Source organism: Tiliqua scincoides, chromosome 1 (genome assembly GCF_035046505.1).
Source record: "Tiliqua scincoides isolate rTilSci1 chromosome 1, rTilSci1.hap2, whole genome shotgun sequence".
In the NCBI taxonomy this organism is placed as follows: Eukaryota; Metazoa; Chordata; class Lepidosauria; order Squamata; family Scincidae; genus Tiliqua; species Tiliqua scincoides.
Genome location: NC_089821.1, coordinates 235,290,767 through 235,317,085, shown reverse-complemented (window position 1 = coordinate 235,317,085; position 26,319 = coordinate 235,290,767). Strand labels below are relative to the sequence as shown.

Here is a 26,319-nt window from a genome sequence, read left to right as displayed (position 1 = left end):
GAGCCTTGCGTTGGCCGAGCTCAGCCAATGCAAGGCTTGCTCCCTCCATTGGTGCGGAGGCTGGATTCAAGCATAGGATCGGGTTGTTGGGCTTGGGATGCATCCTAGAATTGTCAGGATAGATTGTCAGGGTCCCCTACAAAGTGGATATGGTTGTTTCCACATTGGAAAGTGGATTTCATAAGCCTAGCCCAAATGGGACTGTTTCCTCTTCCAGTTTTGGAAAGCAAAATATGTCTGCCCATAGACTTGCTGTTCCATTGTGTTCTGCTACAGTCCCATAGTACATGGCTGCATAATAAGACGACTGGCAGCTGCTGCAATCACTTCTTCCTGATTGCACCCCCTCCCCGGCTCTGGGGAGCAAGTGAGAAGGGGACTGCTATAGAGTAGTGAAAAGAACCACCACATTTAGAACTGCAGGGGGGATATGACAGCATAGTATACGTTTTGGATACATTCACTCTAAACAGCTCCCATGTTAAATGACTAGAGACTTATCCTGTAGCTTACTTAGGATAATGGTTAATTTGTCTTTGTGAAGGGTATTTATGAAGTGTCTAAGGAGGGAGGCACATGGGTTTAGCTAATGAACTGGGAACAGAGCCAAAGGGCAATATAGACTAAAATCCTTCTGCAGTTTGGCTTGTGATTTTGAGCACAGAAGAGCTGCTTTGCTTAAGCCTTAAAACAATCCTCTGTGTGCACAGTATATGTTTGCCGCAGCTTCTCCTGTCAATCCACCTTCACTCAGAGCAATGAATCTAAACTACTGGGATTCCATTAAGTACAAAAATGACATTATTCTCTAAGCAGTCAAAACTCCTAACTAAAGTCCAAACTGTTTCGAGGGACTGACAAGAAGTGTACATTTTAAAATGTGGTGAAATAAAAAGAAAAGCATGGAACTGTGTCAAGAGCAGACTAAGAGCTGATCTAGTTATTTGGTGGGGTGGGGGAAGGGCATGGTTCAACTCTCCTAGGATTACACCATTTTGTAATAGTGGTGGTAGAGCCTTCTTGAGAATGGATGAAAATTTCTCTGCACTCAGTGCAGAGAACAGTAGAAAAATAGCACTGTAAGGAGGGCAGCTACCTGCAGGGAATATGGCAGCCCTGAGATAATATGGCGAGAGGTCCCTGCTATTGAGGGAGTGAGCTCCCTTCAAAACTGGGCAATTGTGGGGATGGTAAACCACTGAGGGCAAAGAGGAACCTTACTGCTGCCTCAGAGCTGGGGTGGGAAGGAGGTTGGGGCACCCCATCTCCTTCTCTACCATGGGGATTCAAGACACCTCCCAGGGAGGTTGTGACTGGTGCCCAGCAAGCTAGGCCTTCTCACCTCCCTCAGGTCCTTCCCTGAATGGCAGATCTCCCCAGTCCTGAACCCCGGAACAAAGGTCCACGACAGCGCCTTCCTCAGGCTGTTGCCACCCCCCATGAGCAACACCCCCCCACACCCTCCTGAGGATCATGGAGCCTCGCACAACCCAAGGCTATATTGGGGAAGCCTCTCTGAGGTTCCCCAATGCTATAAACTGTGCTTCTGGGAAATGGAAGCAGTTTCTGACCCCATTGGGAGCCATCCCACAGACCTGCGTCTGGGGCATTTGCCCCATAGACTATAATGGGAGGTCCGCAATTGCCTACCCTCAAGAATGCCTCCTCACATGCAGGCAGGCTCTTTTATAGCTTTCCCCCAGCTGGCCTTCCCCCTCCTCTTCCAGCCTCCTCCCTGCTCCCCCAGGTGTTCCCCTTGGGTGCTCACTGGAGTTACCTGAGGCAAGCTCAGACAAGTGCTTGCTCAGCTTGCCTTCAGGCTTGCAAACTTCCCAGCTGCTGGATTCAACATGAGTTCTTTCCAGCCTCCCAGGGAAGTCCACAAATGGTCAAGCACATTTACCAATGGGGAAGGTGGGAAAATGAGGAGCCACCAAAGGGTGGGAGGAGGAGATCTGCTGCTAGGATGACTTCCCCCCATTGGCTAATGTGGAGAATCAATGGAGTGAATGACAATTTCTCCTCCATTCACTGGTGGGAAGGGTAGGTATAGGATGAACCAACAACAAGAGTCTCTTAAGTCAAGATAAAAACAACTCCTCCAGAGAAGGGAAGCCACAGTGCTCAATGCCATGGGCCCCTCCAAGTGGAGCTAGCTCAGATTTCAGGTTTTAAATGGGGGGAAAAGAAGACTTCAGGAGGGATTTTGCCTACCAGGAGGGTAAGGTTGAAAGTCCTACTGTCTGATATAGTCAAGATTAACTTGCAAAAAAGGAAACTACAGTGATTGGCTTTTGGAATTTCACTGCAATCACTCAGAAAGTGAACCGTCTCCGCCCAGACCAACACAACTAAAAGGCCGCCTGAGCTTTCTTGAAACACAAAACCTGTGAATGTCCCAGGCCTCCAGGGATCAAAAGTAACAGAAGCCTTGGATTGAGTCAAACCAGGAATGCGTTGAGGATCGTCAGCCATCAGAAGGTTCACTCGGTGAGGCCAGCACTAGCATCCACGGTGACATTAGAGGTTGCTAAAGGAAGCCCAAAGCAGGGCATTGCTCAGAGGCCATCAGCAACCTAGCACCAGGGCTGATCAAAAGCATTCCCAATCCTGTATTTAGAGCTGAATTGGAAGTGTAAATGTGCTGAATGCACATTATATAAGATCAAGGCAGACAAATTGTCAGATCTGAAATGCTAACAGACACTGTCTCAAATCTCCTCCCAACTGGAAATGCTTCCTGAAAACAATAATTTGGTAGAGGGAATGAATGATGTAGCAGATAATTTTCAGTGACAGTTTTCTCCAGGGAAGAAAAATGTTCTGCTTTGCAGAAGAAAGGTGGACTATTTGAATCTCCTTTTTTCCCAGGGAAGTATTTGAAGGAGCCACTGGAAATTAACAACTTACTTTTCAGATCCAGAATCTATTCAATGGCAGGTGATTTCTTCATCAGACAGAAGAAGTGATCCTTGAGATATGCTTGTGAATGAAAACCTGTCCTGCTGGGCGTTTTGTTTTCTTTTTTAAATAAAGCTTTCCTTTGGTTCTTTCAAGACCCTAGAAGTGCCTGAAGCCTTCAGAAACCTTGCTAGCCTGAAGCAAGAGCAAAGTGTTATGAGTCTTAAAACTGCTTCACTCGTGACACTTACGGTACACCTAAGGGCACAATTCTAAAGCATCCTTGGGCCGGCACAGGTCCCTTGCGCTGGCCCAGGACTGTCGCAAATGTGCTGTAAAGCATGTTTGGGCCGACTTGGGAGTCGGGGAGGCCGGTGCAAGGACACAGCCTCCCCACGCTGACACGGGCTCTGGGCCTGGTAAGTTTGCACCAGCCTTTCTAGGTCACCGCAGGGGTCTGGGGGTGTGTGGAGGAGGTGGGGAGGAAGTGTTTTGGGGCGGGGGGAGGGCAGGCGGGTGGGGAGCAGGCAGCGGGGCCAGGATCCAGCAGTTATCTTAGCCCTGTTCCCAGGTAGCCCGAGGCAGGTCTGGGCTGTTCAGATTTGTGCCACATCTTTAGGTGGTGCAGATCTGCGTAGCCTCATTGGGGTTGCTGCAGCGCGACACGGAGTAAGGGGAATTATTTCCCCTTGCCTTGGGCTGAGCCACAGCCAGCCCCAAACTTGCGCTGGATACAGCACAGGCCTACCGGCCTGCCTGTTCCAACTCAAGTTAGGATTGTGCTGTAAGATGTTTAATAGTATACCTGTATATGTAAAGGTGACTGAAACCAGCACATATTTACACACACGTGGGACAGAGCAGCAGTGCCTCAGAATAGGCTACCCTATGAAATTGACCCTCAAGAGTAAAGGCCAGACTACTGACCAGCAGCTCTGTAAAGGGCAGGGTCCCTAAGCTGCAAGAGTCTGTTTCCTAGTGTGAACCAATTATTCAATGATTCACACACAGTTGGCAAGTCTGGAGGCCTTTATTCCTAATATCTAGCTTTGGATGAGAGAGAGAGAGAGAGAGAGAGAGAGATGCAAAAGTATGCATTCAGAGAAGTCTCTCTGACTTTCCTGAGACAGCATTTCACTTAAATCAGAACCTACTTAAATGCCCCTAAAGCCCAATCCCCCCATACTACCCCCCACACAGTAACCTTCCTTCAGCAAGCGAAGGTCCCAAAAGAAAAATGACAAGTTCTCAGTGAGGCAAAAAAGGACAAGATTACACCTGTGTGTTTTCCAAGCACAAAGTTTCAGCTGACAAGCTTCCAGCCCCGCATCCAGGTCCCAGCATCCAACGAATAGACACATGTCCGGAGTCCTGACCAGCATACTCTTCCCATGGTCAGGGGCATTGATTCCAGATAATCAGGACCAGCCTTAGTAGTTGTGGGGCCCAAATGGAAACATTTTATTAGAATTTAGTGTTCTCTAATTAACATATTGTGTAATACAAGTGCAATACAAAAAATATTCAAATTATAAATGGTATAAACAAACACAACTAACTTTTAAAGAATTCAGAAGAAAATAAAAATTGTTGGTGTTCTGTATAAAACCTGCAATGTGCTGTTAGGTGTCTGTTGCAATGTGTTGTGGTGTGTATTTGACTAAATTCCCGGAGCCTGGGGCCCCCCTTAGGCATGGAGCCCAGCTGGGAGCACTTGGTCCCATTAGATTGCAGATGAGTTGTGATCTGCAAGGACAGTTATGCTATAAGGTCAAACTATGGGGCTTTTATTCTTCTGTTCCAAGGCAAATGAGACTCACAAGTGAGCTGCATAGGCTGTGGTTAGGGCAGAGGAGAAGGCTGATAGGTCTGTGAGACACAGACAAGGCTGGAAGCTCTATGCTTCTGAAACTAACCAGCAGAGAGAACAGAAAATAAAACCTTTGATGTGTAGCAGAGCAGGTGTGGGCAAGAGAGGTGGCGTCGCTACGGGGTGTGGGTGATATGAGCTGCACTGGGTGGTGCACAAGGGGGTGACACGCTTAAATCGTGGTGATTAGGAATAATACTGTCATGTTATTTACCAGCAGATGTGGAATTTACAGCAGAATGCAATGAAAAAAAAAGCAGAGTAAAATATCTCCCTTCTATTAAAAGCTATTGCCAAAAATCCAGAAAACAAAAAATGCATGGAGCCCTATGAAAAGTGAAACTTAATCATACCATGTGATTACTCATGAGTAGGTGAATTTGCCTTAGTCCATCGGAAAGGGCAGGCTGAGAGGAATCCAACGAAACCAGAATGGTCCTAATCTAAATAATGCAGCCCCCCAAAAACACCTGAGAAGGAGGTCCCTTCCTACAAGCTGGAGAATGTATTGAGCCTATGGAAAGCAAAACTAAGCCAAACGATCATGTTTTTTTCTTTTTTAGACTAGCAAAACCAGGTGGATCCTGACAGTGATCTGGTTTAAACACAAGATCCTAAATTGAACTGGGCAGGGCTGAAAATCTTACCGATTTTTTTGGAGGGGGTGGGAGCAGGCAGGCTACGGAGAAAATTCACTTGGTGGAACAGAGCTGGCTTCCCATTATTTAATTATTTGTTTTACTTAAATAATTATAAATAATTAAATTAATTTTAATTTGCTTGATTATATCACTTCTGGCCATGACATCACTTCCTATGGTTCCTGGACAGATTGTTATTCTAAAAAGTGGAACCCAGTGCTAAATGTTTGAGAACTGCTGCAATAAGGTGTTAGTAAGTTGACACCTAGGGAGGGGGTGACACCACTAGTGACCACAATCACAGTTTGTAAGAATATTACCATCTTGTTATATATCAACCAATGTGTAATTTCATGCAGAATGCAATGAAACAAACCGCGTTGAAATATCTTTGTTCTATCAAAAGGTACAGCCAAAAAACCAGTGGGGGCGGGGCGATGGTACATCACCACACCCACCAACTGGGGTGTTGCCCCAACCACCGCATGGGGGGGATGCACTGGCCTCCCAAACAGGGTGACGCAAACCTTAGTGACGCCACTGGGCAAGAGGTCTCATGCACCCAACAGCAGGCACAGGTCAAGTGAATTGTGGCTCAAGCATGGGAGCTCTGGAGCAAGCATTAGGCCATGAAGAGCACAGGTTACATAAGAACATAAGAACATAAGAACAGCCCCACTGGATCAGGCCATAGGCCCATCTAGTCCAGCTTCCTGTATCTCACAGCGGCCCACCAAATGCCCCAAGGAGCACACCAGATAACAAGAGACCTCATCCTGGTGCCCTCCCCTACATCTGGCATTCTGACTTAACCCATTCCTAAAATCAGGAGGTTGCGCATACACATCATGGCTTGTACCCCATAATGGATTTTTCCTCCAGAAACTCGTCCAATCCCCTTTTAAAGGCGTCTAGGCTAGACGCCAGCACCACATCCTGCGGCAAGGAGTTCCATAGACCGACCACGCGCTGAGTAAAGAAATATTTTCTTTTGTCTGTCCTAACCCGCCCAACACTCAATTTTAGTGGATGTCCCCTGGTTCTGGTATTATGTGAGAGTGTAAAGAGCATCTCCCTATCCACTCTGTCCATCCCCTGCATAATTTTGTATGTCTCAATCATGTCCCCCCTCAAGCGTCTCTTTTCTAGGCTGAAGAGGCCCAAACGCCGTAGCCTTTCCTCATAAGGAAGGTGCCCCAGCCCCGTAATCATCTTAGTCGCTCTCTTTTGCACCTTTTCCATTTCCACTATGTCTTTTTTGAGATGCGGTGACCAGAAGTGGACACAATACTCCAGGTGTGGCCTTACCATCGATTTGTACAACGGCATTATAATATTAGCCGTTTTGTTCTCAATACCCTTCCTAATGATCCCAAGCATAGAATTGGCCTTCTTCACTGCCGCCACACATTGGGTCGACACTTTCATCGACCTGTCCACCACCACCCCAAGATCTCTCTCCTGATCTGTCACAGACAGCTCAGAACCCATCAGCCTATATCTAAAGTTTTGATTTTTTGCCCCAATGTGCATGACTTTACACTTACTGACATTGAAGCGCATCTGCCATTTTGCTGCCCATTCTGCCAGTCTGGAGAGATCCTTCTGGAGCTCCTCACAATCACTTCTGGTCTTTACCACTCGGAAAAGTTTGGTGTCGTCTGCAAACTTAGCCACTTCACTGCTCAACCCTGTCTCCAGGTCATTTATGAAGAGGTTGAAAAGCACCGGTCCCAGGACAGATCCTTGGGACACACCGCTTTTCACCTCTCTCCATTGTGAAAATTGCCCATTGACACCCACTCTCTGCTTCCTGGCCTCTAACCAGTTCTCAATCCACGAGAGGACCTGTCCTCTAATTCCCTGACTGTGGAGTTTTTTCAGTAGCCTTTGGTGAGGGACCGTGTCAAACGCCTTCTGAAAGTCCAGATATATAATGTCCAAGGGTTCTCCCGCATCCACATGCCTGTTGACCTTTTCAAAGAATTCTATAAGGTTCGTGAGGCAAGACTTACCCTTACAGAAGCCATGCTGACTCTCCCTCAGCAAGGCCTGTTCGTCTATGTGTTTTGAGATCCTATCTTTGATGAGGCATTCCACCATCTTACCCGGTATGGATGTTAGGCTGATCGGCCTATAGTTTCCCGGGTCCCCCCTCTTTCCCTTTTTAAAAATAGGCGTGACATTTGCTATCCTCCAATCTTCTGGCACCATGGCCGTTTTGAGGGACAAGTTGCATACCTTAGTCAAGAGATCTGCAACTTCATTCTTCAATTCCTTAATAACCCTTGGGTGTATGCCATCAGGGCCCGGTGACTTATTGATCTTTAATTTATCAATGAGGTCTGAAACATCTTCTCTTTTAACCTCTATCTGACTTAACTCCTCGGTCAGGAGGGGCCGTTGCAGCGGTATCTGCCCGAGGTCTTCTGCCGTGAAGACAGATGCAATGTTAGACAAATTAGCCATGTTCAGCTAATTTGTTGAGGGCTCTGTGCTGTGTCTTTCCTCTTGTTGGAGGAGAAGAAGGGGGGCAGCCTGGAATGGTGCGAAATTGTGTTGGGAGTAGGCTTGTACTCCTGGCGCAACTCCAGAAGTAATTGAAGTGATGTGATGATGTCATTGCAATTACTTCTGGGTCAGGGGTACGGGTGTGGCAAACAAAGTGGTGACCTCAGGCATGAAGAAGCCCAGGAACACCACTGGATGCAGCCATGTCAAAGGGAAATGCACTGCATCCTCCATTTGCGGGCAGTGACGGAAACCTCCTCAAGGTAAAGGAACATTCGTTCCTTTATCCCAGGGCTGCATTTCAGCTGCATTGGTGCTGGAAAGCTGGACAAGATAAGGTCCCAAAAAAGTTTACAAATATCTCATATTGCATGAAGTTGGGGAGTCATCAAGGAATCTGCCATGCCAGCCTGGGGCCTCTGGGGTGCTCACTGGTACACATGTTGCTTTCAGAAGATGGGACAAACAGTAATCTCTGATGAATCCAAGTAATCCTGATATCAGAGCACTTTGTTCCAGCTGGCAGCTCTAGCGATGGGCTGGCGGTTCTTCTTGGATTCAGGGAAAGAAATGTGCTTGATCCAGAGTCAGGATGCAAAAAGATGCTTTATTTGTCTGGGGCAGGGGTGTCCAAAGTTTGTAGCAGGAGGCCACATCATCTCTCTGACACTGTGCCGGGGGTCCAGGGAAAAAAAAAGAATTTACATTTAAAATTTGAATAAATTTACATAAATGAATATATTAAAGATATGAATGAATGAAGGTCTTGAAATAGCTCAAGGCCTATAAAAGGTCTTGCACAAAGCAAGGCTGGCCTTTCATTTGCTGCTGCTGCATCACAGACGTGAAACAGCAAGCAGTGGAGGGAGCCCTCATCTCACAACTCATGCAAGAAGTCAAACAGTCACCCTCACTCTGAGAGCAGTTGCATTGGGCCAGTGTGGGCTCCAACAAATCTCCGCAGGACCAGAGGCTCATTGGAGACTGGGGGCTTCCTGAGAGCCGCATTGAGAGGCCTCGAGGGCCGCAAGTGGCCCCAGCGTCGAGGTTTGGGCACCCCTGGTCTAGGGGCATCATTAGAGGCTGTCTAGCTTATCGCCCCATGCTCAAAACATCAGGCAGGTGCAGTGGCTGAGGTCTTTGGCTTGAGTCCAACTTCTCGACCTTCTCATGGGAACTGCTCAGTGAGCCCACAGGCAGCTCCCAGGAGCTGGGAGACACACAGGTGATGGATGACAGGATGTTTGCCAGGCCTAGAACCAGCTGTTACACTCTTACAATGACAACTGCTAAGTCATTCCACAGCACTTAGAGCAATTTAATTAATAGCAATTTATTAATTCTGCAGACGTGTGTGGCCTCTGGGAACCAAGTGCCTCTGGGAACTAAGTGCCAGGTAAGGCACAAGAGTTTAGCATCTGGGCGAGGAGAAGGCAAGGAGACCTCTGAGTTTTGGAGAAGGAGAGGAGGAGGAGCAGGAGGAGGAGGTAAGTGTACTCATTCTAACGCTTTGTCTTTCTAACTCCCTGTCTTCTAACCTTAACCTTACCTTTAAAGCAACCTTAAATCAAAATTGAAAGTTAGCACCTAAGGGAGGTACATAGGGCTACTCGTGAGCAGGAGCAGAGTCCTACTCGTGAGCAAGAGCAGAGTCCTACTCGTGAGTAAGTGCCCAAGGGTCAGGCATTTAAATCAAAATTGAAAGTTAGCTGCACCTAAGGTAGCACTTAATCGAAGGAAGGGAGGAGGATAAAGTGAAAAGCAGGTTTTCTACTTGTTTAAATTAAACCTGTACTTAACCCAGGTTAAACCTAATCTAAGTTAGAACATAACCTAAACAGGTCAGTAAATTGGGACACAGGATCTAGAGAGCAATAAATAATTAAACAAACCCAAATAAAAACTAGCTTGAGGTTACAAAAACAGTCCAGCCTAAGAGAACAGAACTAGGAGGGTAAGGACCTAGGAAGGGCCAATTCCCAACCCATTAAGAGCCCCATTAGGCTAATCCAAGCAGTCCATTCAGGAGCCTGCAGAGTAGGTCACGCCCATCAGCAGCCATTTGCCTTCCTGAGCTTTTGTAAACTCACCTGGGAAGGCCAGCCCCCTTTCAATCAGGAAGGAAGGAGGGGGGAGGAGCCAGCCAGGAGTATAAAGCTAGGCAGGCCATCGCATGAGGCTCTCTGCAGACACGTGTGGCCTCTGGGAACCCAGTGCCTCTGGGAACTAAGTGCCAGGTAAGGCACAAGAGTTTAGCATCTGGGCGAGTTCAGCAGCAGGGCGAGGAGGCCAGGGCCCCAGACACTGCCCTTCTTCTTCCCTTGAGAAGAGGGCTGCTATCCAGTGTACGGTTTTTAAAAGGACCCCTAAATAAAACAACAACAACAACAACAAAAAAGCTATGCAGTCAGACAGCCAGCAGCAGGGTGGGGGCTATCCAGTGTTCTGCATCGAGTGCCACATGTATGATTATATGCCTCTGGGGCATAAGTCATGGGTGTGTCCTCGGTGCAAGGAGCTCCAGGCTCTCAGGGAACGCGTCCGCTCCCTTGAAGCCTTGGTGGCCGACCTGGAGAAGCACAGGCAGCCAGAGGAGGACCGTGGGGAGACTTCTGGGGACGATCAGGCTTCGTCCCAACCTCAGGCGTGCAGCTCCTCGGCTGCCCGGGTGGGAAGTCTCGGGACTGGAGGACGTCATCCTGGAGAGGAGGGAAACAATCCCCTAGGGGGGATCCCTTCTCCAGGGGATGGGCCCGTATCTGAGCGCACTCGGGATACTCCTCGGCGGGAGGGGGGTCGGGGGCTTCTTGTAGTGGGGGATTCGATTATTAGAAACATAGAGAGGGGGGTTTGCGACGGATGTGAGGACCGCATGGTGACTTGCCTGCCTGGTGCGAAGGTTGCGGACATCACTTCTCGTCTAGACAGGCTAGTAGACAGTGCTGGGGGAGAGGTAGCGGCTGTGGTGCATGTTGGCACCAACGACGTGGGCAAGTGTAGCTGGGAGGTCCTGGAGGCCAAATTTAGGCTTTTAGGCAGGAAGCTGAAAGCCAGGACCTCAAAGGTAGCGTTCTCTGAAGTGCTACCTGTTCCACGCGCAGGGCCAGCTAGGCAGGCGGAGATCAGGGGTCTCAATGCGTGGATGAGACGGTGGTGTAGGGAGGAGGGGTTTAGATTCGTTAGGCACTGGGGAACGTTTTGGGACAAGCGGGGCCTGTACAAGAGGGACGGGCTCCATTTGAACCAGAATGGAACCAGACTGCTGGCGCATAACATTAAAAAGGTGGCAGAGCAGCTTTTAAACTGATCCCTGGGGGAAGGCCGACAGGAGCTGAGGGGCATCCGGTTCGGGACTCCTCATCCCTATGGGATGAGGATGGGGAGGTTAGAGAACAACAAGACAAAGGCAGGGTAGGAGAAGAAATTGGGAAAGGTAGGGAGATGGGATGTGATAGACGGTTTGGCACAATGAGAGGATGCGGGGACAAAGGAGCGAATAAGCAGCCCATCCTGGGGCATTCCGTGTATAAATGCTTTTATGCGAATGCCCGAAGTCTACGAGCAAAGGTGGGAGAACTGGAATGTCTGGTAACAAGGGAAAACATTGACATAGTGGGCATAACGGAAACCTGGTGGAATGCGGAGAATCAGTGGGATACCGCAATCCCGGGCTATAAACTCTACAGGAGGGACAGGCAGGGGCGTGTTGGAGGTGAGGTGGCCCTTTATGTTAAGGAAGGGATAGAATCCAGCAAAGTAGAGATTGAAGGTGGGTCCGACTCCACCGTAGAATCTCTGTGGGTTAAACTACCAGGCTTGAGCAGCGATGTAATACTGGGGGTGTGCTATCGTCCTCCAGACCAGAAATCTGATGGGGACCTTGAATTGAGGAAACAGATCAGGGAGGTGACAAGGAAGGACAGGGTTGTAATCATGGGGGACTTCAATTATCCTCATATTGACTGGGTCAATTTGTGTTCTGGTCACGATAAGGAAACCGGATTTCTTGACGTGCTAAATGACTGTGGCTTAGATCAGCTAGTCACGGAGCCCACCAGAGGACAGGTGACTCTGGATTTAATTTTGTGCGGTACGCAGGACCTGGTTAGAGATGTAAACGTTACTGAGCCATTGGGGAACAGTGATCATGCTGCGATCCGTTTTGACGTGCACGTTGGGGGAAGAATACCAGGCAAATCTCTAACAAAAACCCTTGACTTCCGACGGGCGGACTTCCCTCAAATGAGGAGGCTGGTTAGAAGGAGGTTGAAAGGGAGGGTAAAAAGAGTCCAATCTCTCCAAAGTGCATGGAGGCTGCTTAAAACAACAGTAATAGAGGCCCAGCAGAGGTGTATACCGCAAAGAAAGAAGGGTTCCACTAAATCCAGGAGAGTGCCCGCATGGCTAACCAGCCAAGTTAGAGAGGCTGTGAAGGGCAAGGAAGCTTCCTTCCGTAAATGGAAGTCTTGCCCTAATGAAGAGAATAAAAAGGAACATAAACTGTGGCAAAAGAAATGTAAGAAGGTGATAGGGGAGGCCAAGCGAGACTATGAGGAACGCATGGCCAGCAACATTAAGGGGAATAATAAAAGCTTCTTCAAATATGTTAGAAGCAGGAAACCCGCCAGAGAAGCGGTTGGCCCTCTGGATGGTGAGGGAGGGAAAGGGGAGATAAAAGGAGACTTAGAGATGGCAGAGAAATTAAATGAGTTCTTTGCATCTGTCTTCACGGCAGAAGACCTCGGGCAGATACCGCTGCCCGAACGGCCCCTCCTAACCGAGGAGTTAAGTCAGATAGAGGTTAAAAGAGAAGATGTTTCAGACCTCATTGATAAATTAAAGATCAATAAGTCACCGGGCCCTGATGGCATACACCCAAGGGTTATTAAGGAATTGAAGAATGAAGTTGCAGATCTCTTGACTAAGGTATGCAACTTGTCCCTCAAAACGGCCACGGTACCAGAAGATTGGAGGATAGCAAATGTCACGCCTATTTTTAAAAAGGGAAAGAGGGGGGACCCGGGAAACTATAGGCCGGTCAGCCTAACATCCATACCGGGTAAGATGGTGGAATGCCTCATCAAAGATAGGATCTCAAAACACATAGACGAACAGGCCTTGCTGAGGGAGAGTCAGCATGGCTTCTGTAAGGGTAAGTCTTGCCTCACGAACCTTTTAGAATTCTTTGAAAAGGTCAACAGGCATGTGGATGCGGGAGAACCCGTGGACATTATATATCTGGACTTTCAGAAGGCGTTTGACACGGTCCCTCACCAAAGGCTACTGAAAAAACTCCACAGTCAGGGAATTAGAGGACAGGTCCTCTCGTGGATTGAGAACTGGTTGGAGGCCAGGAAGCAGAGAGTGGGTGTCAATGGGCAATTTTCACAATGGAGAGAGGTGAAAAGCGGTGTGCCCCAAGGATCTGTCCTGGGACCGGTGCTTTTCAACCTCTTCATAAATGACCTGGAGACAGGGTTGAGCAGTGAAGTGGCTAAGTTTGCAGATGACACCAAACTTTTCCGAGTGGTAAAGACCAGAAGTGATTGTGAGGAGCTCCAGAAGGATCTCTCCAGACTGGCAGAATGGGCAGCAAAATGGCAGATGCGCTTCAATGTCGGTAAGTGTAAAGTCATGCACATTGGGGCAAAAAATCAAACTTTAGATATAGGCTGATGGGTTCTGAGCTGTCTGTGACAGATCAGGAGAGAGATCTTGGGGTGGTGGTGGACAGGTCGATGAAAGTGTCGACCCAATGTGCGGCAGCAGTGAAGAAGGCCAATTCTATGCTTGGGATCATTAGGAAGGGTATTGAGAACAAAACGGCTAGTATTATAATGCCGTTGTACAAATCTATGGTAAGGCCACACCTGGAGTATTGTGTCCAGTTCTGGTCGCCGCATCTCAAAAAAGACATAGTGGAAATGGAAAAGGTGCAAAAGAGAGCGACTAAGATGATTACGGGGCTGGGGCACCTTCCTTATGAGGAAAGGCTACGGCGTTTGGGCCTCTTCAGCCTAGAAAAGAGACGCTTGAGGGGGGACATGATTGAGACATACAAAATTATGCAGGGGATGGACAGAGTGGATAGGGAGATGCTCTTTACACTCTCACATAATACCAGAACCAGGGGACATCCACTAAAATTGAGTGTTGGGCGGGTTAGGACAGACAAAAGAAAATATTTCTTTACTCAGCGCGTGGTCGGTCTGTGGAACTCCTTGCCGCAGGATGTGGTGCTGGCGTCTAGCCTAGACGCCTTTAAAAGGGGATTGGACGAGTTTCTGGAGGAAAAATCCATTATGGGGTACAAGCCATGATGTGTATGCGCAACCTCCTGATTTTAGGAATGGGTTAAGTCAGAATGCCAGATGTAGGGGAGAGCACCAGGATGAGGTCTCTTGTTATCTGGTGTGCTCCCTGGGGCATTTGGTGGGCCGCTGTGAGATACAGGAAGCTGGACTAGATGGGCCTATGGCCTGATCCAGTGGGGCTGTTCTTATGTTCTTATGTTCTTATTAATTTAGAATACTGTAATAATTTTTGACAACACCCAATCAGATAAAAGAGGCACAACAAGTTACACAATTCGCATGACACATTCCTCAAATACACAACCCTTTAGATCACAAAGGCTGCAATCCTAACCTCACTTTCCTGGGAGTGAGTCCCATTGAACATAATAGGACTTACTTATGAGTAGACCTGCTTAGGATTCTGCCCAAACTCCTTGAGGAGAGGAATTGCTGGTCCACCTGCAATTCACTGGATTACCATAGACACTTGATTATAAATTGATCTCACAGATAAGGGCAGGTTCTGAGCCAAAATCATTGACATTTCTATGACCTGTGGGTAAGTGGGGGGGGATTAAATTTAGGGAGTGTCTGACTATAGTTTTGTCTGATTTTACCTAAGGCCAGATCCTGAAAAATAATTGGTAGTGAATAATACTACCAGTAATTGTTACCTAGGAATTGTACAGTCTCCATTAAAAATTCAGTAAAAGATCATAAGATGCATTTTTATTAATTAACTTTTAAATTCTGATCTTCAGAACGTTTTTATAAATACTGTAAGTGCACTGTAAACAACTTGGTGGTAGAACCATTAATCAAATCCTTATTTAAGGTGCCTGGTGTGTTAAACCAGAGGCACTACATACAACATATAACACAGAACTGGGAGTGTGCAATTCAATTCACAGTGGAGAGACAAACAACAAAGGAATGACCATGAGCAAGCGCAGCTACACATAGTTGCAACCTGATTTTTCTCAGAAGTAGACCCCATTACTTTCCATGGGTAATGGTGTACTTAAGTAATGGTGCACTGAATTGTAGGCTGGGACTTTGTTTCAGAAGGATGACATCCTGGTGTTTAAAAAAACCAAACCTCTACCAAACATTTGCAAAATAGAACAAGGCTGCAGAATGGCCTGGTGTGATTCTGCCAAAGAGAAAGAGGTGCACTTGATTTAAATGGAAGCTTTGAGCCCTGGCTTACTTTTTTCTCAGGAGTGAAAAGGTTAACTTTGGCTGCAGCTTGGCCTGGAGACTAACTGCTCTGTAGCCTGATTGAAAGTATCTGAGCCTTGCCACTGTTTTTGAAGAAATTAACATGGTGCTTATACAGTATACAGGTCCAGCCTTGTTATATACAGATTCAACTCAACACTAATGGCCACTGCAAATGAAAAGGAATGTGCTGGACCCTGGTGAGGGTAAAAATGTATCCCTTTAAAATCACAGTTTGAAAAACTGGTTTTTACTGTTGTAGGGAGACAGTCATGCAAGGGATTATAGGTATAACCTAATTATGCTTGGATTTTTCACAGGGGGGAAAATCCAATTTCCTATTGGCAATCCAATTCTATCCCAACACTGATGAGAAGTACCCTTTAAATTAAAGGAAAACAGTTGTTTAATAGTGAGAGAGGGCAGCTGGTTGACAATCCATCAGTCATTCTCCAGGCTTCACTCCTCCCTTCCCCCTGAGCATTTGAAACAAGGTTAAATGGCAGTGATTATCACCCATTCTTTCCCCATTGCTGGGGTTCCTGGTGAAGGGAGGGATTGCTGCCTTCTAGTAAAGCCTAAGCACCTGGAGAGAGACTGATTGCCTCTGTGTGCATTTCAAAAGGTCAGCAAGGCTGTTTTGAAATCACAGAAGAAAAGGGACTTTGTTTTTTAAATTGATTTGCTTTTGTGCATTTTTTGCCATCCAAGGGAATTCTGGGAACGAAACCCTTGCGAATAATGAAACACAACCTGTACAGAGTGCCATTCCCTGACTTATAGACAATTCTATTGTAACCTATATTTGGGGACACACACACTCCCCCACCCACCCACAAAGAGAGAAACAGAAGGGGAACACAATATATAGTAAGAGTTAGCCATGTTTCCAGAATATTGGGGGGAGGGGGGTTATAGTGCAGATGCCTCTGGTTGAATTTCCAGCCAAAATCCATTGGCCTCCTGAGTCTGCCCATTGATGGTATTTTTCATCCTATCTTCTTTGTTGCGCTTGGTGGTGTTTTTCTTCCTAATTTCTTTAATGTGGTCTTTGACCCAGGTAGCCAAAAAAAACCACATAGCAATTGCAACAGCACCTTCTGTAAGGTTCCCAGTTAGGCCCTCTTCCACTATTTCCACCTGGAGGAGAGGAGAAAGGTTGGGATGTTTGTACACAGTGAGTTTTTCTCTTCCATGTCTCCCAGAATTTCAAAGTGAAATTCTGCTGGTAGGTATCATTTAGAAGGTGGAAAGCCACCAGAATTTAAAACAAACAGATTGAGAGGCATTCAGCCTTTCCAAAACCTGAGCTTTAAAATCTCATGTTTAAATTAATTTCATCTAAAAGCCCAAACTTTGGTGCAAAGCTCAGTGAGTAAATTTTGAATAGTGTCTTTGACAAAGGCTATAGACCTCTACTACACAATCATTTAGAATTAAGTCCCTTTGCTTCCCTTGGAGTCAACATGCCTAGGATTGTGCTGAAAGGGGTCCAACATTTTCCGTTGGAGCCAAGGCTCTCGTGTGAATTTGGAGATTCAGATTTTGAAGTCTCCAAATGTATCCCCCCCCCCCAGGTGATTGGGATTTTCAGAACTCAAGGATGGGACCCACAACATGCACTGTACAGCAACCTGTCGTGGTACACACAGGATGAAGGTTTGCTCCTCACCTGCTCACTGTCAGGAACCCCGTGGTGCAACCAGGTGGCAAAATGCTCGCAGTTGTTTTTGAAGAGGTTGTAGTCCACCTCTTGCCCCACCATGGCTTCTGCATCACGGACAATCTCTTCCACGGGCCTATGGCCATATTTCTCATCATACTTGTTGCTGATCCGGTACATTCCCCATTCCACTACCTTGGAGAGCAGCTCTTTCTTCACTAGTCCCTTTTTGGTATGGACAGATGGAAAGCTGGAGGAGGCAGATCCTGAAGATCCAGAAGTCCCACCTCAAGAAGGGAAAACAGAAGCACAAACAGGCTGCCACTGTTTTGATGCTGCTTGTTTCTCAGCTGCCATCCTTTGCTGTGTTTATGGAGTTGTGTCTGGGGTAGTGATTTTTTTTAAAGAAAATACTGCACAACAGGGGCAGGCCAGCTGAGCAGCACAGAATTGGAAAGTCAGCAACTAGGAAGGACATTTCAGGTCCATCAGCATCCCTAACTTGCTACAAATGTTAACCTTCACTCCTTGCAACTGTCTATGCAGAAACTGGGGGCCCACTGCCAATCCCATCCCCTCCCAGGACCCAATTCGTCCCTGTTGCCACCTGCCCCATTTCCTCCTCTCTCTTGTGTCTTCACCTATGAGGTAGTAGCCTGAGCAGGGCCAGCCTTAAATGCGGCAGGGCATCATGAGAAGAGTCTGTGCAGGATTCTATCAAGAACTCAGTTTGGATGAGGCAGGGCCATGATTGGATTGGATCCTCCCTTGCACACTTTGAAAAGTTGCTGCGATCCCCCAAATGAGGTTTTGTGACTCCACCGGGCTACTGACCAACAGGTTGAAGAGCACCGATCAAGGTCACATGTTTCATCTCACAGAAGAGAAGGTAGCTCATCTGTATGGGTGTGGTGCTGGGGCCCAAGGAACATGAGGAGCCCTTCCTTGAGGCCAACTGAAGAGGTGGCTTCAGGCACCAATCTCTGTCTGACTACTTGCTTTGCTGCTTCTCCTTCCACTCCCTGGACTGGAGAACGAAGAGGGGGGCTGAGAGCAAGAGCATATCAAAATATGGAGGGAAGGAGAGTACTGAGCTAGAGCACTGGAGGGGGGAGCAGAGGCTGGCTTGGCAGGAGGGCGACCAGTCTTGCCAATTAGTAAGATTTTTTCTTCCCCTTTTGGGGCAAGTAGTGGGGTGAGAAATAACTGGGAGCCTGACTTGAGCCTGTGCCCCATGTACATCCAGGAGCAGGTGTAAGGCCACTTATCCTTTGTTAGGGAACCAGATATTTCCCCTTTCTCATGAAACCTCCCTTCAGTGGAGTGAGCTTACCTGGCACAGTCAGGTGGACCACATTTCCACCACCTACGTAGATCCCCCAATGGTTGTAGAGTCCCCGGAAAATCTCTATCAGGTCTCCAGCTTGTGGCTCATTCTGTGAGGATTAAACAAGATAAGCAGAGGTGTTTGGCAAAATGCAAGACTTGAGCTTTAAAATCTCACTTTAAAATTAATTTTACTTAAAAGCCCAAACTTTGGTGCAAAGATGTGTCCTATGAGTAATGTTGGAATATTGTCTTCCACTAAGGCTGCAAATCTGTAGTAATACCTGGAAGTAAGTCCTATTGAAATCAGTGAGGCTGCTTTACCTTTGAGTAGACATGCTTAGGATTGTGCTGAAAGGGACCAAATAATTTCTGCCAGAGCCCAAGGCTCTCATGAGTTTGGAGATTTGGATTTTGAAGTCTCCAGGTGTATCCCCCTCCTCAGAAGATTGGGATTTTCTGAACTCAAGGAAGGGGCCCACAACATGCATTGTGCCTCAGCCTGTTGCAGTTTTGCTCCTGAACGTTTGCTCCTCACCTGCTCACTGTCAGGGAACACCCAGGTGATGAAGTTCTTGCAGATTTTTCTCAAGGGTTTGCAGCCCACCTGTTTTCCCAGCAAGGTTTCTGCATCATGGATGATCTCCACAGGCCTGTGTTTGTATTCCTGGTCATTCTTGTTGTGGGTGCAGTATGTACCCCCTCTCACTACCTCGGAGAATGGCTCTTTCTTCACCAGTTCATTTTTGGTGAGGGCAGATAGAAAGCTGGGAGAAGAAACTCCAGAAGCCCTATCTTGAGAAGGGAAAACAGAAACACAAACACGCTGTCACTGTTGGACCTGAATGCCCTTGCCTTCCTCGACAATTCACAGAATGCCCTGCAGGGCCTGGGATAAAGAGAGCTTCGGGTTGGTACCTGAACCGGAGTGGTACCTAGTAGTAGTAGTAGTAGTAGTAGTAGTAGTAACTTTATTGTCATTGTACTACAGCACAACAAAATTTATGCACCTTTGAGATACAAGCATCAATATATACTACAATTCCAACAATCACACTCTACACACTCACCTGAACAGACCTTAAGATCTTGGTTGGCCTCTCTGGTCTGCCACTTCTGCAAGCACAGTTGGCAGGGATCAGAGACAGTCTTTGGTGCAGTGACTGAAAAACTCTCTGGAGGATGAGGTCTGCCAGCCCCCTTCCCTACTCAAGGAAGCTCTGCTGTGTCCTTCCTGGATGCAGGATGTCTCATCACCCTTCTCCACCCCTCACCCCCTCACTTATATATATATATATGCTGCTAAAGCCTAGATGCAATATGTGTTGGAGGCTTCAGAGAGCCTGGCCTATGAAAAGCTTTCACCAACTGCTAAGTTTGGTATCCACCAAGAAAGAGTCGTTCTCCGTTGTGGCACCCTAGCTATGGAACTCTCTGCCACCTGAGATCAGCCTGTCTCCCTCGCTGTGCGTATTATAGTAGTAGCTCAAAACCCACCTATTTTCATTAACATTTAGGGACTTTAGATTTTCTTGTATCATTTTTGGTGTTGCTTTTTTCACTACTCCCATCCTATGATGTGTTTATTGAGCTGTCTCTGGGCAGATTTTTTAAAAAGTAAATACCACTCAGCAGAGACAACCCATCTGAGCAGAGCAGAACTGGAAAGTCAGCAGTTGAGGGGGGGTGTGTGTGTGTTTCAGGTCCACCAGCATCCCTGACTTGCTCCAGATCCCTGACTTCACTCCCCCGGACCATCTATGCAGAGATGAGTCTCCTTTCTCATTACTGACTTCATCTAGGACAGATATTGCATCAGGGCTCCTGAGAGGAATTATATCAGAATTATATCTCATCATTATTAGATCATTTCATTCAGTCATTGGATAATCATTTCTATTAATTACTGTACATACAACTATGTGGCCTGACACCAAATGGAAATGCCACTCTTTGCCCAATATATGCAAACATTTTTTGAGATCCCAGAACGTTTCTGGCTCCCCTCCTTTGGCTTCTGGGCTCCCTTTTGGACCCCAGGTTCAGGTATAACTTCATGGGCTCTGGTAAGATCAGAAGATGCCAGATCCCAGGAAATTTTCAAGGCCTCTCCTTTGGTTCAGCTCCACTCCCCCCCACCCAAGCCAAACAAGTAACTGAACTGTGATTGACCCTGAATCTTTCCTCTGGTGCATGCATAAGTCTATGACTCCCTGAGTCTCTTTTGGCCTCTCCCCTCCAGACCCCAAGCCTGGTGCTCTTACCAGATGGAGCTCCTGATCTTGTGCTGCAGTGCATTGGCTTCCACTCCTTGCAGCCCTGGCACTAGAGCTGGCAGCAAAGGGGGAGACACTGCTGCTGTCTTTGGGAGGCTCTGGCAGTGGTGGCTGCTGCTGTGGTTCATCTGCCATCACTGCTGGATTTAATTTAGATCCTAATAAACCCGGGAGGCGTTGGAAATGGGATTGGTCAGCGCAGGGGGGTTGTGGATCACGGTGCTGCTGGGGGCAACTGCCCCCCAGGCACACCAGTGGATTTTGCCTCTGGGAAGACCCCGGAGAGGGAGCTGAATCCTGAAGGATGACAACTGACAATGAACGTGGTGAACAGAGAAAACAGGGTCAGGGGCCAGGACATATCAAAAGAGCACATGTGAGAGTGCTGGATCACTCCAGAGGTGAAATCAGACATCCAGCCTTTCCAAAACCTGAGCTTTGAAATCTCACTTTTGAATTAATTTTCACATAAAAACCCAGAAGACGGTGCAAAGAGGAACTCTGAGTAACGCTTGGCTATTGTCTTTGACAAAGGCTACAAACCTATACACACTTATCGAGAAGAAAAACCCACTGAAACCAGTGGGGCTGCCCTACCTCTGAGTTTGAAATTTGGGGATTTTTGAAGAAGATGGGGGCAAACACCAATCTCTGAAGACTCCAAGTAATTCTCACATGGGACTCTATTTCAGAAGTGTTTGAAAATGGTTCATGTTTTTCTTAATTGGTTGAATTAAAATGCAAAATGTGGTGCTTTGTATTTTCATTCACAACTTCAGGGGGTTCTTGGGAGATTTTCAGGTGGGTTCTTGGGGGTTTCAGGGAGTTCTTATTGCGGTTTTAAGAGGGTTTTCAGGATATTCTTTGGGAGTTTTCAGGGGGTTTTCTTGGGGCTCGTGCAGGGGGTTCAGGGGGGTTTTCAGGGGATTTCAGCAGGGACTTCTTGGGGTTTCTTGGGGTTTGGGGGCCATTTTCAGGGGAGCTTCAGGGGGTTCTTGGGGGGTTAAGGGGGTTTTCAGGTTGGGTTTTCAGAGGGTTCTTGGGAATTTCAGGGGGATTTGCAGGGGGTTTGCAGGGAGTTCTGGGGAGTTTCAGGGGAGTTTTCAGGGGGTTCTTGGGGGTTCAGGGGGTTTATGGGGGATTTCAGGCGTATTCAGGGGTTCTTGAGGGTTTTTCAGAGGGGGTTTCAGTAGACTTTTCAAGGGGTTACTTGGGGGGTTTCAAGCTGTTTTCAGGGGGTCTTCAGGAGTTTCTTGGGGGGTTACGGGGTTCTTGGGAGTGGCGATGGCTGCTGCAAGCCATATGTGCCTCTGTTGTGCCACTGACATTTTCATCTAGGAGCAGAGCCGGGCCATCCATGAGGCCAACAGAGGTTGCGGTCTCAGGAAGCAGATTGGATCATGGGGGCAACCATCTCTGTTCCCATCTTCTTGCCTCCATTGCTCCTTTGTCTCCTTCCACTCCCTGGATTAGAAAAGGAAGAGGGCGCAGAGAGGGAGAGAAAGCGTGGAGGTGAAGGGAGGACTGAGCTGGAGCAAAGGCTTGGCACGAGGGCTTGGCCAAAGAACAGTATATATATTTGGCAGAGGTTGATGAGACATCAACAGAAGCCTGACTTGAGCCTTTGCCCCACGGACGTCCAAGATGAGGGGCAGATGCAAAGTCACTTCTGAGAAACTGACCTCTGGATATTTCCTCATGTAACTTCCCTTCAGATCCTATCTAAGGTGTGCTTACCTGGTATGGTCAAGTGGACCACCTTTCCACCACCTCCACAGACAGCTCAATGTATTTGGAGTCCCTGGGAAATCTTAGTCAGGTCATAAGAACATAAGAACAGCCCCACTGGATCAGGCCATAGGCCCATCTAGTCCCTGTATCTCAAAGCGGCCCACCAAATGCCCCAGGGAGCACACCAGATAACAAGAGACCTCATCCTGGTGCCCTCCCTTGCATCTGGCATTCTGACATAGCCCATTTCTAAAATCAGGAGGTTGCGCATACACATCATGGCTTGTACCCCATAATGGATTTTTCCTCCAGAAACTTGTCCAATCCCCTTTTAAAGGCGTCTAGGCTAGACGCCATCACCACATCCTGTGGCAAGGAGTTCCACAGACCAACCACACGCTGAGTAAAGAAATATTTTCTTTTGTCTGTCCTAACCCGCCCAACACTCAATTTTAGTGGATGTCCCCTGGTTCTGGTATTATGTGAGAGTGTAAAGAGCATCTCCCTATCCACTCTGTCCATCCCCTGCATAATTTTGTATGTCTCAATCATGCCCCCCCTCAGGTGTCTCTTTTCTAGGCTGAAGAGGCCCAAACGCTGTAGCCTTTCCTCATAAGGAAGGTGCCCCAGCCCAGTAATCATCTTAGTCGCTCTCTTTTGCACCTTTTCCATTTCCACTAAGTCTTTTTTGAGATGTGGCGACCAGAACTGGACACAATACTCCAGGTGTGGCCTTACCATCGATTTGTACAACGGCATTATAATACTAGCCGTTTTGTTCTCAATACCCTTCCTAATTATCCCAAGCATAGAATTGGCCTTCTTCACTGCCACCGCACATTGGGTCAACACTTTCATCGACCTGTCCACCACCACCCCAAGATCTCTCTCCTGATCTGTCACAGACAGCTCAGAACCCATCAGCCTATATCTAAAGTTTTGATTTTTTGCCCCAATGTGCATGACTTTACACTTACTGACAATGAAGCGCATCTGCCATTTTGCTGCCCATTCTGCCAGTCTGGAGAGATCCTTCTGGAGCTCCTCCCAATCACTTCTGGTCACCACTCGGAAAAGGTCTCCTGGTTCCAGCTTCTCCTGCACGGACTAAAGGAGGTAAGCAGAGGGGTTTGGTTGTAGTCCAACCCCAAACAGGAAAGCATGTTTGGGGTGCCCAAATTCAAGGGGCTCCTGGAAAGCTATGGAAGTGTCTTGGAGAGAGGAAGAAAAGGGTCACACAGAGCAGTTTCAGAGCTGAAGTCCCCCTGCATTCCAGGGGCCATGATCCAGAGCCGCCTGACCTCCATCAGCTGCCAGGCAGGGAGGCAGTGTTGAAATGGGGGGGGGGGGCAGAAAAGATGTGGAAGGCTCTTGGAAAATGGAAACAAGGCAATGATATAGCCCCAGACAAGCGACAATCACAGTTACTGAACGTACAAGGCCTGGGGGGCGGAGTCTAAGGACGCAAGCCTATCTTGCTCTGAAACAGGCAAACCAGGAAGCTTGCACTGTATCCAGTGTGAGATAGGGCTCCACAGTGGCTCAGCCGAAGGTAAGGGGAAACTCTTCCCCTTACCCCCAGGTAAGCCACTGCAGCCCCAAAGGGTCTCCTCAGATTTGTGCTACCTCCTGAGGTGAAGAGTAAAGCAGCTTGAAGTTGTTCCACAATGCTCAGGAACAGGGAGATCCCAGCCCCACCTCCCACTCCCCGCCTGTGCCTTCCCCAGCCCCGGAACACTTCCCTCCCGCCTCCTCTCCACCTCCTCCCTGCCCACCCTAGAGCCTTGCATCAGTCGAGTTCCATCGACACAAGGCTCGCCCCAAAAGCCGCTATGGAGGCTGGATGCAGCCACATCTTAGTGTGCTGGCACAGCTTGCTCTAGTCTAGAGGAGACGCAAAATGCTTTATGGCACTTTTGCAACCTTCCTAGGCTGGTGCAGATAACTGATCAGGAAAATGCATTGAGCCTTATGGAAAGTGAAACTGACCCATACGGATGTGTTTATGTGTGAGCAGGTGAATGTGCCTTCGTACATTCTAACTCATAGTTAGGATTGTGCTGTAATTAACTTAATCCACAGAAAAAGAGCCAGTATCTGCGTGCCCCTTCCCCATTATTCCCCCCTCCCCCTGGCCAAAAATGGCTCCCCTTGAATTGGGAGCAGTTTGCTGAGGGATATTCCCATTGGGTGTGTGTGTGAGAGTCTGAGAATGACTAGGAAGACATAGTGGGTCCCACAGAGAGCTCCCTCCCAGTTCATGAACACACATATGGAAACATATCAGGCCTCCCTCCCCCTCCAGGGCAGTAATTTCTGGAAGACCCTTCATGCTCACCGTTTGACTCCCCCCCATGACGTCTGGTGACTGGAACTCTCATCGGTGGCTGCACCATGTAAGATTGACTCAGGACCTGCAAGGGGGACCCCCCCCCCGTTAGAACCTTCTTCTCCCCTCTCCCCCAACTCTCCTTCACAACCAATTTGCAGGGCTGTTGTATCCTGTTCCCCCTCAGTTCTCAATCACCCACTGGGAAAGACCCCCCCCACCCAGCTTTTCTCTGCTGCAGCCCCACGGCAGGCACAAGAGCCCACCCCACCCAGGCAGAGCTCTAAGTAACCAGCTCATTAAATCAGCTTTTCTCCTGCAGGATTTTCATCCCTTCACTGTCTTAGCCATAGAAACCTTACCATGGATGCAGCAGCTACGCAGATCCTCGGAGCAGCTGCAGCCTTCACTTTCATTTTCAAAGGGCTGCTGTAAAAGGGGGGAGGGGCTCATTTCTGGGAAGTGTTTAGCCTTCTCTCCCATGTGCTTCTTCCTTTTCCCTTCCTGTTTGTGTGAGAAGGTGAACTCTGAGACCAAGCAGCTGCATCACCAAGATTTCCAATGCCAGCCTCCCCAGCTGCCAGGGTGCCAGAGGAACTGTCTTTCCTCAGACCCCCCTGCACAAAACAGACAGTGAAAACACAAACTCTGAGCGCAATCCCTTCTCAGGCCTCCACTGTGCCCCGCAGTGGGGTCGCAAATGTGCCATAAAGCATGTTTGTGCCACCCCACCAGTAAGCATAGCTGGCAGAGTGGCCTGCACCAGGGATGCAGGGGTATGGGGAGGGGGACTTTCCTGCTTGGGAGTGGGCAGAACATGCATCAGATCAACTCTTGGTGCTTCACAGTCTGGCTTTTCATCTTTTTTATTATGGGGGGATGCATTTGGAGCATTTGTTGAGCTCCATGCTCTTCGGCTTAGGACCTGCAATAGGAGCCAAGGCATGTTTGCTTACTCCCAAGTAAACACACATGTGAAACTCTCTTCCAATTTCCCTTTTTTTTTTTTTAGTATAATGCTTTATTTATTTATTACAGATACAGGTAAGGAAAATTGGATAGACTTAGGGCTAGGACTACATAGGTTACACACAAGGGTGGTGGCCATCGATTACAACAAACATTAATCCAAACAAAATTAATAATCAATACAAAAATTATCATATTCCTTAACCCGACTGGTTAATACTTTAACATTCCATATTTTTCCTCTAACCTTATCTATCCCATCATAAAAAAACACTTCCGACTTTTACTTATACACTCTTCTTACCACTAAACTAGTCTCTAAAATAAAAACTTTCTTATCTAATTCTTAATTTCTAATATCACATCTAAAAAAGAAGTCTTCGATTACAATGGTATTACCCCCTTCAATAACTCTTATAACATATTATACATCATTTTCCCTAACTATCCAATCAAAAAAGGCTTCAAATTTTTACTTATAACTCTTCCTACCACTAAACTAACCTCTAAAATAAAATCTCTTATCTAATTCTTAATTTCTAATATCACATCTAAAAACAAATATCTCCAGTTACATGGTAATAT

General features: G+C 47.6%; 1 protein-coding gene across 1 annotated transcript; it reads right to left on the bottom strand.

Annotated features, from left to right (window-relative positions):
• Positions 1-14,397: 14,397 nt before the first annotated feature.
• Positions 14,398-25,175, bottom strand: LOC136641865 (uncharacterized). The gene is made up of 7 exons (XM_066617953.1): positions 25,128-25,175; positions 24,775-24,850; positions 23,414-23,543; positions 18,968-19,224; positions 18,437-18,539; positions 17,113-17,390; positions 14,398-16,580 (listed from the first exon to the last, which is right to left on the bottom strand). Exons 2-7 carry the CDS (start codon positions 24,790-24,792, stop codon positions 16,353-16,355), a joined length of 1,014 nt encoding a protein of 337 aa, XP_066474050.1. The 5' UTR covers positions 24,793-24,850; positions 25,128-25,175; the 3' UTR covers positions 14,398-16,352.
• Between the last annotated feature and the right edge of the window lie 1,144 nt (positions 25,176-26,319).